This window comes from Caenorhabditis remanei, chromosome III (assembly GCF_010183535.1).
Source record: "Caenorhabditis remanei strain PX506 chromosome III, whole genome shotgun sequence".
NCBI lineage: Eukaryota > Metazoa > Nematoda > Chromadorea > Rhabditida > Rhabditidae > Caenorhabditis > Caenorhabditis remanei.
Window position 1 is genome coordinate 3,220,661 of NC_071330.1, and position 17,830 is coordinate 3,238,490.

At 39.9% G+C, this 17,830-nt stretch overlaps 6 protein-coding genes across 6 annotated transcripts; 4 read left to right on the forward strand and 2 right to left on the reverse strand.

Annotated features, from left to right (window-relative positions):
• Positions 1–179: 179 nt before the first annotated feature.
• GCK72_008792 (uncharacterized protein) lies at positions 180–4,969 on the reverse strand (the record flags this gene model as incomplete). Its single annotated transcript, XM_053727046.1, has 13 exons — positions 180–1,448; positions 1,496–1,600; positions 1,650–1,764; positions 1,824–1,956; positions 2,002–2,074; positions 2,609–2,797; positions 2,965–3,020; positions 3,067–3,620; positions 3,671–3,814; positions 3,884–4,242; positions 4,540–4,680; positions 4,726–4,889; positions 4,942–4,969. 13 exons carry the CDS (start codon positions 4,967–4,969, stop codon positions 180–182), a joined length of 3,330 nt encoding a protein of 1,109 aa, XP_053586623.1.
• A 639-nt stretch (positions 4,970–5,608) lies between these two features.
• On the forward strand, positions 5,609–6,497 carry GCK72_008793 (uncharacterized protein; the record flags this gene model as incomplete). The annotated part of the gene is made up of 3 exons (XM_003107586.2): positions 5,609–5,778; positions 5,826–6,222; positions 6,276–6,497. The coding sequence occupies 3 exons, from the start codon at positions 5,609–5,611 to the stop codon at positions 6,495–6,497; spliced, it is 789 nt and encodes a 262-aa protein (XP_003107634.1).
• A 734-nt stretch (positions 6,498–7,231) lies between these two features.
• Positions 7,232–9,745, forward strand: GCK72_008794 (uncharacterized protein; the record flags this gene model as incomplete). The annotated part of the gene is made up of 4 exons (XM_053727047.1): positions 7,232–7,281; positions 7,589–8,051; positions 8,557–8,713; positions 9,459–9,745. The coding sequence occupies 4 exons, from the start codon at positions 7,232–7,234 to the stop codon at positions 9,743–9,745; spliced, it is 957 nt and encodes a 318-aa protein (XP_053586624.1).
• Positions 7,437–10,502, reverse strand: GCK72_008795 (uncharacterized protein; the record flags this gene model as incomplete). Its single annotated transcript, XM_053727048.1, has 5 exons — positions 7,437–8,149; positions 8,218–8,757; positions 9,352–9,762; positions 9,807–10,323; positions 10,374–10,502. The coding sequence occupies 5 exons, from the start codon at positions 10,500–10,502 to the stop codon at positions 7,437–7,439; spliced, it is 2,310 nt and encodes a 769-aa protein (XP_053586625.1).
• A 1,724-nt stretch (positions 10,503–12,226) lies between these two features.
• GCK72_008796 (uncharacterized protein) lies at positions 12,227–14,741 on the forward strand (the record flags this gene model as incomplete). The annotated part of the gene is made up of 3 exons (XM_003107539.2): positions 12,227–12,519; positions 13,823–14,422; positions 14,606–14,741. The coding sequence occupies 3 exons, from the start codon at positions 12,227–12,229 to the stop codon at positions 14,739–14,741; spliced, it is 1,029 nt and encodes a 342-aa protein (XP_003107587.2).
• Positions 14,742–15,652: 911 nt separating this feature from the next.
• GCK72_008797 (uncharacterized protein) lies at positions 15,653–16,628 on the forward strand (the record flags this gene model as incomplete). Its single annotated transcript, XM_003107617.2, has 3 exons — positions 15,653–15,700; positions 15,882–16,224; positions 16,276–16,628. The coding sequence occupies 3 exons, from the start codon at positions 15,653–15,655 to the stop codon at positions 16,626–16,628; spliced, it is 744 nt and encodes a 247-aa protein (XP_003107665.1).
• Positions 16,629–17,830: the final 1,202 nt, after the last annotated feature.

A 17,830-nucleotide genomic window follows, 5' to 3' on the forward strand; every position in this document is an offset into this window, starting at 1 on the left:
TCTAGCTGCTTTGAAGGCGATTAAATCGAATAAAATAAAAGAAAGAAGTTGCAGATCATTTATAATTGTTGAGTATCTTGATAAAATCGAATCGAATAAATGGCAGGAATGTGTCAGACACAGCACAATTGAAAAAATACAGTTAATATTTAGATAAAAATGGATAACTTGAAGTACAATTATGTATTCATTCCTCTCATCATACTCTCCAAATCAGCCATACATCGTTGCATTCGTTCCTTGATAACCTCACTGCTCTCCAGAATCGGCGGGGATTCGATACGAACTACAGGCGGTGCAGGCCGAGTTGGCGATGATTGTGTACTTCTAGAAGACGTCGTTCTTCTGGAGAATGTTCTATGATGATTCTCGTAATCCTCATATCCTTCCACGTCATCGATATTTCGGATTTTCTCCAAACTAATCGTCAGCATCGGCACTTGACTCGTATACTTCACAGCCATTCTCGTCACATCCGTCATTTCATACACTGATTTTCTGACATTTGTAGTTGGAAGTGGAATCGTCACATATCCTAATGCACTGTCACCAACGACACCTCGATGATTCACTTTGATCACAAGATTTCGTCGTTCTGAACTTATTGCAAATCGCGCGACGAAATTCCATCGTGGATCTCGCGAATTCCTGAATACCGGCGACCGGAGATCACCGTCACGCCCCAGAATTGAAACATAGGAAGATGGACTTGTTATACGGCCACTCTCATCCTCCACAGGCGGCAATCCAATTGCTTCATGTACCGTCACTTCCATATAATACTTCCCACCGTGACGTGTCACCTCTTCTACCGTATCTCCTACTGTAGACGCTCCATATGACTCGGTTACAGTTCTGGTGATACGTTCTCTGGGTCTGGAGGACTCTGGAATCTCCATATCTTCTAGAACACGTGGATGTTCAGCAGTGGGACGGACGAATACAGAATCCGAGCCGATAGAAGAGTTAGAATTGATTCGAGGCCGCAATAACTCGTTTCTAGGCGGAGCATTTTGAGTAGAATTTGGGTTCTGTCGATTCAAACTTTGATTCCCATTGAAATTCTCTCCGAAAAACTGCTGTCTTTGAGTCAGAATCGGAGTTTCTACAGACGACGTCGCAGAATGAGGTCTTCTGGAGCCAACACTTGGAGCCTTTGGTGCTCCAGATGAGCTCGCCGAGGAGTGAGCTCTACAACGACTGGAACTTCTGGACCTCGTTCGTCGCCCGACTGATTTCTCGGTAACCACAAAAGTATCCTCCAGACTTCGATCTCCTCTCAAATTGTTCAACTTCTCCATTAGTGATTTCACACGACTTCCCAAATCGATTCGAATTTCGGCGGTTCCCTCGAATTCCTCGCCGACAAAGTCGAAATCACGATGAATGATATACGGAGGAAAGATCAAATCGGAGAGACGTACGTGGCATTTTGCGAGTGGGCGGGTCTGAAAATTAAGGTTTTAGCTTTGAAAAGCTAATAAAAATTATGTACCGTATGCCTCCCATTAACAGACATATTGACAAGAAGGTGAATCGTTAGTTGTGCTTTCTGCCACTGCTCAATCTGATCCTGGTGCATATCCAGAAGGACTATTCGCTGAAAATTTTCAAAAAACTGAAAAGGAAATTCTATATTTCTACCTTACCCGATGATTGAACACAATCTTCATCACATCCACCTCTTTTTCTGGAATTCTTACTGTAGTTTTGAGAGATTTCGAGACAACATCAAGGCATGGGAATGAGTATTCGAGTTGGAATCTGAATACTATTTGGGTTGCATTGAATGGGAAATAAAGATGAAAAACAAAAAAACCAACCCAAAAAACTCTCGAAAATTATGAAGTCTCTGAATGAACGGGTTGATATCGGGGAGAACGATTTGATCGAGTTTAATTCGGATGAATGAGAGCTCTTTGAGCACTTTTTCCAGTTGAATATCGTCGTAGGGGTCTGAAAACAATATTTCTTCGCTTTTAATTTAAAAAATTATCTTACCAGTTTCTACGAAAGGTCTCTGAAACCCCTCATCTAGCGCCTTTACAATCACAGGTGCTCTTCTTGGTTTCATCTGAAATTTTGAGTTAAAAACTAAAGTTCATGAACAAACACAACCAAAAATACGATGGAATCCACAACCACAAGCTAGCAATAACACAACATCAAATTATAGAGCGGAATTTTATTCCAATAACATGTTTCGGGTCAAAAGAAGACAGCATCGGTAGGGAAAAAACTAGAAAGTCATCGGTATTACACCTGAATTATAAATGAAAATTAATAAGATAAGAGGGAAAGAAGATGATTAATGGGATGATTATTGAAAGTTTTTGGTCTTCTTTGAGAATATATTCGACCTGTAACTAGAAGGAGAGGGCACTGACAGAAAAAAAAGAATCACAGCTACGGCACCATTAGAAATGAGAATTGACAAGGGGGGAGAATTTACAGATATACAAAAATACAGAGAGAAATATATATGATTTTAAAGAAATCAGGGCGAGATGCCAGAAAGACGGCGAGGAACAGCTACAAAAACTAAAACAGGAGAACTAAAACAACAACGAACACTATAACGACATGGAAAACTCAGAATTTAGATGACCTCTTCTTCATCTGAATCTCTTTTCTGCACGTCCCATTCGTCAGTTTCATCGGATAAGTATGCGGTGTTTTCCTCTCCATTTGGAGCGTCTGTACCACCACTTTTTCGTTGATTCCGGTCGAATCGGATCGTTATGTCTTCGGTGTCTTCGTCATCTGATGGAAGCTTTTCAATGTCGTTACCGTCGATCTGAAAATAAGTTGAATAAAAATGAAGATTTCTTGAAAACTAACAGAAGAATTAAAAGATGGCCGTTGTTGTTTTTGTTGCTGTTCCTCGTCGCACCGTCAGGCTGTTTCCGCGTTTTCTGGAGAATTCATTGGATGATCATGGCCTCCCTCGGTCTCATGATTAACTGGAATCAACGCATCCATATCCTCTGTAGCGTTCTGATGCATCCAGTTGTCCGCAGCTGAAGAAAAACTTTTCAGGTTTCGAAATTAAGTTTCCGAACTTACAATCCATCTGGAACAACGCTTCCAGACGATCCTCCTCGACGTAGAACGTGGCAATCAGATAGCATGCTCCAGCAAGAACCAGCACAAACGTGGGCAAGTAGAGAGCGCTTTGAAGAGCAAAGAACTTTGAAGAAATCGATTCCGAATCATCTTTCATTCCATCGGAAATTGCTCCAATAAGATAAGGACTGGCTGCATCTCCAAACATGTGTCCGATCATAGTTTGCACCGCCAATGCTGTCGCTCTTCGATTCGCCACAACTACATACATCAATATATCCACGTTTACTGCCCAATTCAAGCACATTGATGTGATAGCGAAGAATACAAGAACTAAAGAGGCGTTCGTAGAGTGTCCAGCGAAGTAAATTGCGCAGTAGAGGAATGGTAGAGCGATAAACATTGAGAGAGCACAAATGTAGACGTCAGCTTTTTCCGAGGCATAATCTTGGAAGATTGATGTTCCATCTTTCCAAGCACGGGATACCACGGATCCGATGGAAACACCCGCAATACCTGCACAGCAGGTGATCACTCCAAATATAAAGTCAATACTGGAAAACTTAGTTTTAAAATGACCTCAAGGTTCACTGTGGAAACTTACGAAGACTTATCATCTTCTGGAAGTTCAGCTAACTTGTGTGTAACTCCATACGAATATTTGATGAAGTCTGGTGTCCACCAACTCATCGCTCCAATTGAGAAAAGTCCTGCGGTTGAAGCAACTGTGACGATACAGAACGATTTGCTGTAATCAAATGTTCAGCTAACCGTCGAAAGCTCCTGATTTCAAGAAGATAGCTATGTAATAACTTACACAGATAAAAGATACTTCACATCTTCCCAGAACGATGCGTTATCCCCACTCTGTCTGGCTCCTTCACATGACCCTCTAACTGGTTCTTCTAGCAAGAAAATCATCAGAAGAAGACAAGCAATTCCAATAATTGGCGAAAATCGAACACCCCACTGCCACGATTCGGTCCATAGTGCAATTTTTGAGCCGCCAATAAAACCAAGACCACTTCCCACTGGAATCGCAAAGTAGAACATCATCAAGATGCGACTACGCATTCCTCCGACAAACAAATCCGACAGAATGGTTGGAGCGATAGTTGAGTATGAAGCTTCTCCAATTCCAACGATTCCACGGCATAGCATGAAATATTGGAAGTGCTGAAATAGTTTTATTTTCGATATTTTTCTTTATCGTTTTTGAATTTTTCTTTCTTTTGTGGTCATTACTAAATCAATACTATTTATTTGAATAACGCTCTTTATAGAATCAATAAATGTGGGTCTCGACACGATCTGAACGCTAATTGAGCGCGCGGACAGATGTTTCTCAGTTGACGACAGGAGGCCAGGTTCATCAGATTCATTCTACCCATCACATCGTTCACTGTGCAGTAGTTTTTCTTTCTCTCTCTCTTTTTCCCTAATATATATATTCCTTTTTCTTCTTTCACTCACGTCTTTTGTACAAAACGACGACGCGAATACTGCCACAATCCAAATTACGATCCCCGTCAGCATCAGCATCTTTCGATTGTATCGATCGCCCAAGTATCCGAACAACGGCGCGAAAATCATGTAGAAGACGATAAAAACCGTCTAGAATACAACATGTTTTTTTTAATTTCAAAATAACATTCAAACCTGTAATAGCCCTTTCTGTTTATCATCTATATTAAAAAACGGTTGAAGTCTAGACATAACTCCGACAATCGTGTATCGATCCATATAATTGAGTAGATTGACTAGTAGAAGAATTCCACAAGTGATCCATTTCTTTTTGCCAGAATCTGCGACCACTGGGCTGCCTGGAACATTTTTCTTTCAAATTTTTTAATTGATTGATTTTAAAAAAATTACCGCTATTACTCCCGATTTCATTGGGCATTTGTGTTGAGCTTGAGAAAGCTGAAAATTAAAAAAATTTCTAAATTTTTTCACAATAAGCTGCCGAAAAATAACAAAAACCGCATGACACACTAAACAATTACACTTTAAGCCACCCCGTAAATCCACATGAGTGATGACGAAACGCTCAGCAAGCGCGCCCCATCGGACTTTTTTGAATTTCGCGGGTCCAGGACCGCCGGTGCGTTGCGGTTGCGTCGCGTATTTTTTATATTCGAAAAACGAGATGATGTCAGCTCTTTTTAACTCTTTTTCGAAGAAAAATGTTGGTTTTCTTTGCTGAAAATTGCGCAATATGGGTGTTTTTTCGAAATAATAACATTTTTTTCGATGGGTGTTCGGACGATTCGGATTTTTCGCTAGGTTTTAGGCCCACGATCTTGATCACTCGATTTAGGCGGGAAATTGCGAAATCGTCGTTCTTTTTAGAGTTTCCAGATTGTTCTCAGCCAGATCGCACCCGAATCTCTCTGTTTTGCGGCAGTATCTGTCTTCACTTTCTACTTCTCACTGTTCTGAATTTCTTCGGTTTTTCTCGAAGGAGTTTCTCGTGCTATCGATGTCCTTGTTTCGATCTCAAGTTAAACATTTTCTAAACATTCTTTTTTTCAGCAGAGGAATGCCTCGCGGTGGATCCGAAGACCAAAAGGTCTACGTTGGCAACTTGCCAGGAGATGTTCGTGAGAAGGAAGTCGAAGACATCTTCCACAAGTACGGACGCATCAAGTACATTGACATTAAATCAGGACGCGGACCAGCTTTCGCTTTTGTCGAGTTCGAAGATCACAGGTGAGTCAACATCTCAATTTTGCAGTAAGTGCATTCGTTATTTACAGAGATGCTGAGGACGCTGTACGTGCACGTGATGGCTATGAATTCGACGGTCGTCGTATTCGAGTTGAGTTCACCCGTGGAGTTGGACCACGCGGACCAGGAGGTCGTCCATTGAACGAAGAAGGTGGAGGCTATCGCGGTGGTGGTGACTTCCGTGGCGGACGTGGAGGTGGCCGCGGAGGAGGTGGCCCACAGAGAAGAACCGGATACCGAGTTATTGTTGAAGGACTCCCACCAACTGGATCGTGGCAAGATCTTAAAGATCATATGCGCGAGGCTGGAGATGTCTGCTATGCTGATGTAGCTCGCGACGGAACTGGAGTCGTCGAGTTCACTCGTTACGATGATGTCAAGTACGCTGTTAGAAAGTTGGACGACACGAAATTCCGTTCTCATGAGGTGAGTTTTTTCTTTTAATGAAAGTTTCTCAGTTTTAATATTTCTTGTTTCAGGGTGAAACCGCCTACATTCGTGTACGCGAAGATAACTCATCTGGAGGTGGAAGCGGTGGAGGTGGCGGCCGTGACCGCAGCCGTTCTCGTTCACCACGTGCCGAACGTCGTGCATCACCAAAGTATTCTCCACGTCGTTCTCGTTCACGCAGCCGTAGCCGTTCTCGCTCACGCTCTCGTTCGGCTTCTCGCAGCCCATCTCGCTCACCATCTCCACAATAGAGAGGCTCTGCCGGAACGAGCGTCGTGCTCTACGAAACGGTAGCGTTTGCAATTTCAGTCTTCTGACAGAGATTCTTGTCGTCTATTGTCGGTTAAACCGCGAGTCTCTTTGATCTAAACTATTCTTGCTAATAACTTCGTTTCTCTTGAAATTCCACACAAATGTTCTCTCTTGTTCACACATTTTCTTTTATTTTTTATCTTCAAACCACAACCATCGTTTTTACTTATAAGAAACGAGACAACAACCTAATTCTCGATATTATTGTTTCTCCCTGTTATGGATACACTTTTCTCCTTTATTTCTCTACTCCATTCAGTATTCTGCCCATCCACACACATTATCTAATAATCGTTTTGTTGGAACCGAGAATAAAAAGTTGTGTTTCAGCCTCCACTCCAACCAAAGCAAACTATATGGAGGATAGGAGGATTGCTCTTATCAATCTTATGCGGGGAACACTAGCATCCAGGGAACGATCGCTGGACGATCAAAGGGGAAACCATCGATCAAGGATCGAACCGAGACTTTCAAACTTTCGAATCACCTAGGACATCCGGATACCATGAGAAGGTTCAGGGGGTAGAACCGCGGTAGAGTATTCAATGTTAACGGTACTCCTGCTTCGTTGAATATTCAAACCGCTTACTTTAGTATTTGTGGGGGCCCTTTTGTGTTCTAGTAGGAAAATATTCCTTTCAAAAACTTCAGATAGTTTCCGCCATGTTCGAACATGTCGGACTTTGTTTTTCGAAGTTCGGCATGTTTTTATGAACCAGCCAGGTAAGTTTCGATCGGATCCAGAAAATTTCGAAGTGATTTTTTTCAAAGTTGAAAATAAATGTTTTTCTTTGATTAATGCTTTATTTATTATCAGACCATAACAAGAACAAATTAATCAACAGGAAACAATAGAAAATGCAGAAACACAAAAATAACTACACAGTGAAATCAAAGACACGTAACTTTGCATCACTCGTCGCCACCGCCAGTTTTCTTCCGCACTTTGAAAATCGTAAGCGCAAAACTGCTGCATCGATTTTGATAGCATTTGATCCGATCTTCTCAACCACTTCCAAGTTCTCTCCAGTAAACCGAAGAACAACAAGCTCTCCAGTCTGAAGTCCCGCCACAACCAAATCTCCAGAAGCAGCAACGGCAGTCACTGGTTCATCCAACTTCAATTGCGCTTTTGGTGCTCCTTCAGCACTCCAAACAATAACTTTCTGGTCTCGAGCCACCGTGACAAAGTGTTGATCATCAATCCAATCGCAAGCCCACAAAATTCGTGTATGTTCTTTTCCAGAAGTCCAGACACATTCATAGTCGAAACCATTGACATCTCCCGTCTTCTCCTTATACAACTTTGCAGTTCTGTCTCTGCTTACAGTCAGAAGAATAGTTCCCGATGGATTCCACGCGATCTGTGTAACTGTCAACTGATGGCCAATGATATCCGCCCTTTTCGACCAATCCGCGGTGTTCCAGAGCATCACTACAGAGTGCTCCGTGTGACTCGACTTGCAAGCAGTAGCCAAAACCGTTCCAGTGGGGTTGGCTGTAACTGCATAAACCTCATATCCATGCCCATATAACTTGTGTTCTTCCGGCCAAAGCGTGTTCTGTTGGAGGGTGTCTTCAGTGGGAGCAGCTGGAAAAAAATTATTAGAAAAATAATAGGATCTTTACATTTTCCGGCGGAATTTCCGCCGGAATTACCTGTCAAAATAGTAGGAGCTGCTCTGAAAGCGTCCTCTTCCCAATGCTCTCCATCCACTGTCTCTCCTTCAACCATTGGCTTATTCGACAGTCCTAAAGCAGGAACACATGCTCCGAATTCAGCGAGTTGACTCGTGCCGAATGATTTTTCCGCCGGAATTCCGGTGATCGATTCCAAACTTTTGACGAAAGATTTAGGAGCACGGAACGCTCTGAACACTTTCTCCTCGGCTCCAGAAACGAAAACAGATGGATTGACGAATGAGAGACACTGCATATCATGTCCATGAACTTGGGGACGAGCAATTTCCAGGTAGACTTGTTGTTTCTCACTTTTAGCGAATGCTCTCGTTGTCTGATCCTGTCCAACTGACATCAAGAATGACTCATGCCAATCGACATCTCGAACTTCTCCAACATGACCGCCGGTCATCGGGAGTGACGACCAGAACGTCTTCTGGTCATCAGAAGACTTCCAGGCGTGGAGACCACCAAAGTAGGAGGAGCTGACAACGACGTCTTCGGAATGTGTTTCGGAATCTGAAAATTTGCATGGTGTCCCACCCAACGAAAAAGAACTGCAAGAAGTGTGAAGCCGATTTTTCCATGTTTTAATTCAATTCTTCTATTTTTTGCACTGAAAATCCAGTATTTTCAGTTTTTTGAACCTCGCAATGGATGAAAAAAAATCTCTATCTAATAGGCCAGAAAACGTGAATTTAGGTCAATAATTGACTTTTTTTGATACAGAAAAACAGATTTTCGGTAAAGTTTGATTTTCAGCTAATTCAGCCAATATGTTTTTTCCAAAAATTATAACAGTTTCAGAGCGTCCTGGAGTACATTTTTGCAACTTGCGTTCGGAAATCTTTTTGCCTAAAAAGTTATACTCACTTTTCTGAAAATCGGTTTTTCTGTATCAAAAAAGTCAATTTCTTACCAAAATTCACGTTTTTTGTCTCATTCGATAGAGAATGTGATTTACCATAATTCTGACTGATGGGACACTTTTTCATCCGTTGCGACGACTGAAAACCTACTTTCAATGCAAAAAATAATATTTAGAATTGAGTTAAAACGTGAAAAAATCAACTTTCGACTCTTTTTCGCAGCTTCTAAAAAAATGTTTCTTACGTTCAACATCTGTGTTCAAAAACACCGCGGAAAAGAATCCCGCCGCTTGTCCTCCAACAATTCCCAATCTCACATCATCTCTCCATAAATTATCGATTTCTCTCCAGATAATACACGTTTTATCACTCGACGCCGTCAACAAAACTCGTCCATTCTCACTCCAAACCGTCGAATGAACCCAGTCATCGTGTCCCTGCATTACTGCATGCGAACTACAACGGAGTGTGGAGTTGTTGAAAGTGAAGAGATTCGCAGAAGACGTCAGCTCATCTGGAGTGTCAGTGTCTTCGTCGAGCAGGGCTGCTGGAATTTTCGGAGGTTCTGGGTGGGTAGCGGACTCTGGTTCGATAGACCACAGTCTGACATAAGTGTCCTGTCCAGCAGAGGCAACTAATAGATTGTAGGGGTCATCTGTAAAACAAAAATCTTTTTTTTTAATTTAACCTAAAAATCACCATTAAACGCGATCGAATGGATCCAATCAGTGTGTCCTGCTACCGAAACTAGTCTGGAAAACGTTTTTCTATCCTCCGATTCCCCATATAACTCCACGAATCGTTTCGAAGTTCCCACCGCCAAAAGAACAAAATTCTGGAGGGAAATAGCGTCTAGACAGAGGGCAAATGCTTTCTGATCCAATTCGATTTTTGTAGAATTCAAAAGTTCGCCGGTAGGTGAAGTCCACCACGCCTCAAATCCGTTGTTTGGGTAGGACACCCACGCAGCGGCTACAACTTTTCTATTCTCTTCTGCCACTCCACAAACTGTTCCAATACTTCCAGAACAACCTAGAAGTTCTGCCACGTATTCCACTCGTTCTCCACTCAATTTCCACAAATTAACACGGGAATTGACGTCTCCTGACACGAATTCATCGACTTTCCCACTGGATTTCAGTCTTTTCAAAACTGTAATCGGCTTTTGGTGACGACGTTCCGAGGTGCTCTTGATTACACCGACTTCTGTGTCATCCTGAACAAAATGTTTTGAACTTTTAGCTAGAAAAACAAAAGGAAACTCACTTTTGGAACAGTTTGTAGAGCGATTTGAAGGGAAGAAGCATATACGACGAACGGCGCCGATTTGCAAGCAACTAGGCAGTGAGAGCGGGGGTTTACACTTGCTGAGATGAATTCTTCCTTGATTTTCATGTTTTTCTGAATTTTTTAATACAACAAAATTATTAATTTGCTTGGAATGTCGTCTCGAAAACTGGAAAAACTTCCAGCGACCCCCGAAAAGAAAAGCAATGTCTGGCGTCTCCACTCTATAACGCGTGCAAATAGAGCGCACTTGCCTTAAACACTGAAACTTTTTTGCTGAAATTGAAAAGAAAGCCGGCAACTGGAAAGACATAAAAATTTGGAAGCCGAAAGTTATATGAATCGAAAGAAGGGATTTTTAGCTATAATTTGATATACAAAACATATATCAACGCTGGGACTGGAATAATTATGGCACGACACCGCATCGAATTCAGATTTTCTATAAATTTATAACATTTTCCAATGTTTTTCTTGTTTTGTTGTTATTAAAATCAAAAATTGTGTTAATTTGTGCTGTAATATAGATAATATCCACAAAAATACAATATGTTCACTCTCTTAACATCAGTGCATCTACAGTATGACCGACATAGACCGAAAATGAAAAACGATCCCTTTTTTCAAAAAGGAAACGGATAAGTTTTCCAGAACACTTTCTCCGTCATTTTCCACTATCAAACATAAAATTTGGTTGAAAACTGTGAGCTCAGTATAAAATTTGGAGAAATCAGTCGAAAATCGTGAAAATATGGTGATTTTCGGAGGTTTTCGAAGCTTTGTGAAAAACTGAAGACCATATTCAAAAATCGCGAACAAACAACTTTTTGCGACTGTTATCAGCTACATTTTGAGCCATGATACGAACGTTTTCCTTTAGAACGAACTGAGTTATAACTTTTTTGAAAACGTTGGAAAAGCCATTAAAAGGAGTAGGGCTACGGTAAGACACTTCGTCACGGCGTCTGAAAAAATGTTAGTTTTCCAACCTTTATGTGTTTGGGTAGAACACATTTCGATCTTCATTTTTGTAGTTGACAACTTTTTTGTGCGGAGTCATCTTAGAAAGATATAGCGCGATGAATGAAAGCAATCGATTTCCCGAACTTCCATTAGGAAATACAGGCTGTCATGAGCCATAACTTTTCAGGAACACACTGTACAAAAAAGTGATCAACTAGAAAAATGAAGACCGGTTTGCGTACTATAGAAACCAAAAATATTTGACAAAAAATAATAATTTCTCCAGACGTCGTGACGAAGTCTTTTACAATAACCCCAAGCATCTCTTCTCCAATGTCGTTTGAAAACTTTATAGCACAGTTCATTCTGAAGCAAAACATATATTTTATAGCTGAAAATGTAGCTGACAACAAGGACTATAAGTTGTCTCTTTTAGTTTCTTTGTAAAACGCATCCAGTTTCTGAAAGAGTTCGAAACATCTTAAGAATCTCAGCTCCTTCGCGAGTTTGTACCAATTTTTGCATAGTTTATACTGAGCTCAGTTTTCAACCAATCTTAAAGTTTGATAGTGGAAAATGACGGTGAAGATATTCTGAAAAAATAAGCAAAAAACCTTGCATATTGATAGGTTTGTTTCTCATTTTTAAAAGGTAATTTTCAAATGTTCGATTTTGAACGACACTCCGTTATACCGGCCACTTATCTCGGCACGATTCAAAAATTATGCATGTTATTGATTGTGTAATGTCGATGTGGAAACCTGTAGGGACATAGAAACTGTCCTTTTTCTTATGTACTTCAAAAAATGTGAATGTCATTGTTTTTATTTCTGATTATTTTTATGATAAATTTAATTAATTTTTTCAGAATGCCGTTTAAACTTCTGCATTTTCCATATCTGGTTCAAGAGAAAATCTATAAAGAGATGACTTATTCGGAACTATTTCTGATGTCCGTGCTCTCTACAAGAACCAAAAAATCAATACAACGGGTTCGATTCAACACTGACAAGCTACGGTATATCTTTGCTGCCAATGGGAAAAGTCTTCAAGTATCGAGAAACCATAATTGTGACCGTATTACCAGTATGAAGGAATTTCCACATTTGAAAAAGAGAGACACTTGCTTAGTAAAGTTTGGTGACTTGGAAGTGAGGACTAAGTGAGTGAGCTTATATTGTCTTTGTAGATCAAATCGTATGCTTCACCGTGAGAGGGGGAGATACGCAGAGAAGCGAGACACCTTTCTCTTCTCGCACGAATCTTTAAAGGCGCCTATCACGCAAGTGCTTTCAAAACAACTACAAAAATGAAGAAATTCATTTCATTTGATCCACCCAACTGATAAATTTCTAGACATTTGGTATTAATACATCGGCGTAGTTTTCTAGAGTTGAACTTTTTTTTTTCAAAAGTTAGTGAAAAATAGGTAAAGCTCAGGAGCCCATTATTGTGCCTAAACTTACTGCACAGTTCTAAAAAAAAAGGTCACCATTTTGAAAGTTGACAGGTTTTTGATAGCTTTACAGACTATCTAGCTATGCGCCTTTAAAACACATTTTCAATAAGCTTCACTTTTGGAACACCCAACTTTGATGGTCTCCCACGACGCGACCTAACGTTTTTCATATTCAAATTCATTTTATTTTCAAAGATCAAATATAGCTCTAAATTATTGTAGTTAAAAGTTTTCGAATAGCTCCGTCCACTTTTGAGCTATGCGTCTTTAAAAATTAGAAGTAAAGGAAGAGACTCTACTCTTTTCGCACGCTCTTTCGCTTCTCGTGACATCTCAAAAGTCTGCAAAGCTACCAAAAGGTTGTCAACTACAAAAATCAATATCTAGATTTGATCTACCAGAGTTGCATGGAATTCCGACTTCCGCCTTCCGAGTATTTTTTCCATTCCGACTTCCGACTTCCGGATTAGAAATATCACTTCCGACTTCCGACTTCCGGATAAGCAATTTTACTTCCGACTTCCGTCATTCCATTACTGTGAAATTTAGGAAGAATACATTTTGCAAAAAATACATGGAAAGATGGTAGGGAAGGACAGGAAACAGGCTTTTCTTCAGCCAAAACCTAACTACTTCCGGATAAGGAAATTCACTTCCGAATTGCGACTTCCGGATAAGGAAATTCACTTCCGACTTCCGTTTTAGAAAAAATCACTTCCGTGCAACTCTGTGATCTTCCTAATCTATATACAGGTTTTTTAAGTTCAAAGTCAACGAAAACTGTTACCGACTCTCAAAGTTGATACTAGTGAGTAATGACAGAATGGCTCGTTTTCAGCTATTTTGAACAAATAACGCAATTTTTGCTTCCTTTCCTATCAACCATGTCCCCAATTATTTAAAAATTTTACTAGAAATCAAAAAAAAAGAGCAAACTTCAAACCTCAATATCTCAAAAGTGGGCAGAGCTCACCCATTAGAAATTCATAAATTCAAACAATTTCAGATTCCGCTTATACGAATCGGAAGGAGTTACTTGCAACCAAATGAAGGTGAACTATCTGGATAAAGAGCACCAACGTGCCTTTCAAAAATACATAAATTGTTTATTCGGATATTCGAAATCTAACGAATTGCATTTAAGCTTAGACGGAGATCAAATGTCAGTAATTGATAATATATCTGACACTATTGTCGATGGGGATACTGTAGAAATGAGTGACCTGGAAGAATATTTCGAAAAGAATCCGAATCAAAAGAGTGTCTATATTCAAGCAAAGATGAACGGAGAGCTTCTAAAAAATTCGAAATTATTCGGAATCGAGAGCATTCTTATTGATAATTCGAATGAGTTCTCTGCCTCAATTCTTCAAAATTTCACAGGACGTCATCTTGTTTTTCTTGGAGGAGCAATCTTCAAGACTACAGATATTATTGAGTTTGTAAGAAAATGGATTAACAATGAGGCCTATCAAAAACTGGAGACAGTATGGATCAAAATGGAAACAGAGAAAAGTGATATAGATATGTTTGGAGTACAAGAAAACTTACCAGTGATTGAATATAATCCATTGACACGACCACCAAAGTATATTTATAACCCCAAGTAAGTTTTTGTGTAGATCAAGGTTTTGATATATAGACTCAAGACAGTACAATTATTGTAACGTACAAACGACATACCTTTAAATTCTAGATATTTCATCAGAAGTACTTAAAAAATCATTTAAATTTTAAATGTAATTTTAAATTTTAAATCATTTTAAATGTGTTTAAATGTGATTTTCAGAATCATTGGTTACGGTCATGGAGAAATCAATGTCGGCGGCTACTCTTATTTTGATGTTGTAAGAAAAGGAGACGGAAAGAAAGCGTCGTTTATGATTACACCAATGCAGTTCATTTTTCTGGTGTGGAATTCGTAGTGGATTTTTACTCTGTGAATAACTTTCTTGTTAATTTTAGCAAAAAGAGTACGGTTTCCTCGCTTTGCTTTATTCGACTTACTAGTTAGCAAATTTTATGCCATGCGAAGAGTGAATTAGTTTTCCTGTATTTTTCGAAATCCTGTATTTTTCTTTCAATAAAATAAAAAGTAAATCCACAAAGAAAATATATCAAGTGCATCATCTGAAAAACGTTTCAAAGAGTTGGCTGCAGGATCCTCACCGATGCTATCTTCATAATTTAATACAAGGACTAGTACTTCAAGAAACCAAGACGTTAAACACAGCTACCGATACGAAACATTGCAGTTTTGACTTCGCCGAATTCCCAACGTTTTTCTTTCCTCTGTGGAATCGGTGGGGATGAGGTCTCTGAGAAAAATGAGGGGTATGCAAACCTGCCCCTCTAGACTTCTGCGTGCACTGAACGTTTTTACGGTTTAGCTCTTCTCCACCGTCTCAAAAAACCCGTCTAACAAGGGAAGTACTCGAAGTGTCCTCTCTCAAACGAAAATAGCTTAACCATAGGAAAAGTTTGGCGGCTCATAACTCGGTTCACAGAAGGATTTAGCAGAATTTTATTTCAGATTCGGAATCTACGGACTCGAAAGTATCGAGGGCCAAATTCTTGAGTCGTTTTTAGAGGATACTTCGAGTACTTTCCTTGTAAAATTCTCAAAAAATCGTGATGGAAGAGAAAATTGCGATGCGAAAGTTAGTACTCCCGGCCGTGTACTTCACGTGGAAAAGTGTCCTCACTTTAATACATTTTAACGCGGAGAGAAAGCGTTGTTTTTCGTAGTTTTTCGCTGATATTTTTGCAGTACCTGTATACTTTTTTTGATTATGTCAACAAAACTTTAATTAATATTCAAAATTTGCAGGTAAAAATGTCAATAACACCAGGCCCACGACCACTAATGAAAAGAGGCCCCAAAGTGAGTTTTTTGTGTGTTTCCTTCGACTTTATATAAATTTTATTAAGAAAATATAAATTTCATACGAAAAGTAAGCTAGCTTATAAGCTATTTGTGTTTGATTTTGCCTTGAAAACTTAATTTTTATCACTTCTTTTGAAAATAAATCTTCAATTAAAAAAAAAAAATTAAAATTTTGCAGCCCCAATTCTTCGACGACACACCAGTGCCGACGACCGACGATCCACCCGAGTTCGAAAGCCACGTGGTTTTGCGTGTACCTGAAGATTGTGTGAGTCGAATCGAGAAGATCATCAATACGGACGGAAAACTAGAAGAATTCTCGATCAACCTGAACGCAGACGCCCGGAATACAACGATTCGAATCGGAAATCAGTTATTAAACGGGAAGATTTTGGACTTGCCAACTGTGACCGAAGTGCACAAGACATTGGATAACAAGAGTCTGTATAAAGTGGCCGATGTCTCACAGATTCTCGTTTGCACCCATGATTCTATTAATCCGGCGGCTTCAAGCACGTCAGGTAGGTTTTTAACTTTTTCGCCTAAAATTTGATTGTTCAATCTCATTTCAGCACCCTCCGATTCCACAGAAGACGCTCAAAAACTTGCAAAAAAAGCGGCGAAACAATGGCAATACCCGCATGGTTTGACGCCTCCAATGAAGTGCGCTCGAAAGAAGCGATTCCGAAAAACAAAAAAGAAGAAGCTTATGGATGCACCGGAGGTCGAAAAAGAGCTCAAACGTCTTCTTCGCGCAGATTTGGAAGCGGATAGTGTCAAATGGGAGATTGTTGAAGGGAATAAAGGAGATGCCGGTGTCGGGGATGAAGGCGTCACACAGACACAACGACACGTCACATATCCATCGAGTAGTGAAGAGGATTCTGATGCGCTCGCTGATGACGATGATAAGGATGATTTATAAATATTTTCCTCTTTTTTTTGGCATTTTTTTCACTTTACCTGCATTTACTGATGTAATTTTTCTGGTGCTCCATGTTTTACCCCGAGTTGCTTTCTGTGCTTTTCTGTATTTAAACGGCTAAAAATTTGATTTTTCCAATTTCTCTCAAATTTGTATTTTCAGAATCTCCCGGGCTTATTCCCTGTCATATCTCTCTTCCTTTATGAATCTGCAAAAGTGCATCTCCTGAAGTGACTGGTTTGTGCTCATCTCTTTCATGCATTCTTGATGAGTTTCGTCTTTAGTGAGAAGAAAAAAATTATTTGAAAAAAAGAAAAAATTTAAGAAAATAAGTAGTTTTTCTTTTTCTTCAGCACATTTTTGAGATATTTTTCAGCAGTTTCTCAGTGATTTTTCCCAGAAAAGATACCCATCAGTTACATAGTTCATCTCACCAGAAGAACCAGAATCCGGTTTCGCTTTTTTCCCTCTCTTTGCCTATATATTGCCTCTCCCGCTGTCCTGTCATGTTTCTATTTTTTGTCGTTTCAAAAACGAAACATCCCATCGAAAACTTGTTCCTTTGCCACTTCGTATTTTTTTGCTTCTTTCGGACAATTGCATTTTCAGTCTTCCCCAGCGTTTCAGGGGAAAAAAACTAACATATTTGATGACTATATCATGTCAAAGTGAACGCGCACGTCGAAACGAGAAGTAACAAAAAATTATGTGTTAACTGATAATGTTTGATCCGTTATGATTGACTGCTGGAAGTTCAACACCGCATGTGTACTTTGTTTGCTCTTTTGTGCTTTGTGTTGCCGACACGACTCCGCCCACTTTCAATTAAAAATGGAAGAAAAATTGATTTTTTTCGGGTAATTTTGAAGTTTAATTTGAGCAATTTGAACTTTCTTTCGTAAAAAAGCAAGTTTACTTCTTTAATTTTGTAAAAACTGAAACTGGCGCGCCTCCGACGCGATTTTCGTAGTTTTTCTCGTTGTACTCGCACTCTGGCGCACGTTCGGCGCTTTTCCTCTATTTCCTTTGCATATTAGCTCAGCGCAGTTTTAGCAACTGCGCTCCACCGAAATGTCCTCGAAAAATGTCTCTTTTTCTCTGAGCCTCTCAATTTCGCACACAATTTTCTTCGGTTTCGGTAGAGCGCGGTTGTAAGAAGCGTGCCGTGCTAATACATTGTGAGCGCACTCTGGCGCACATTC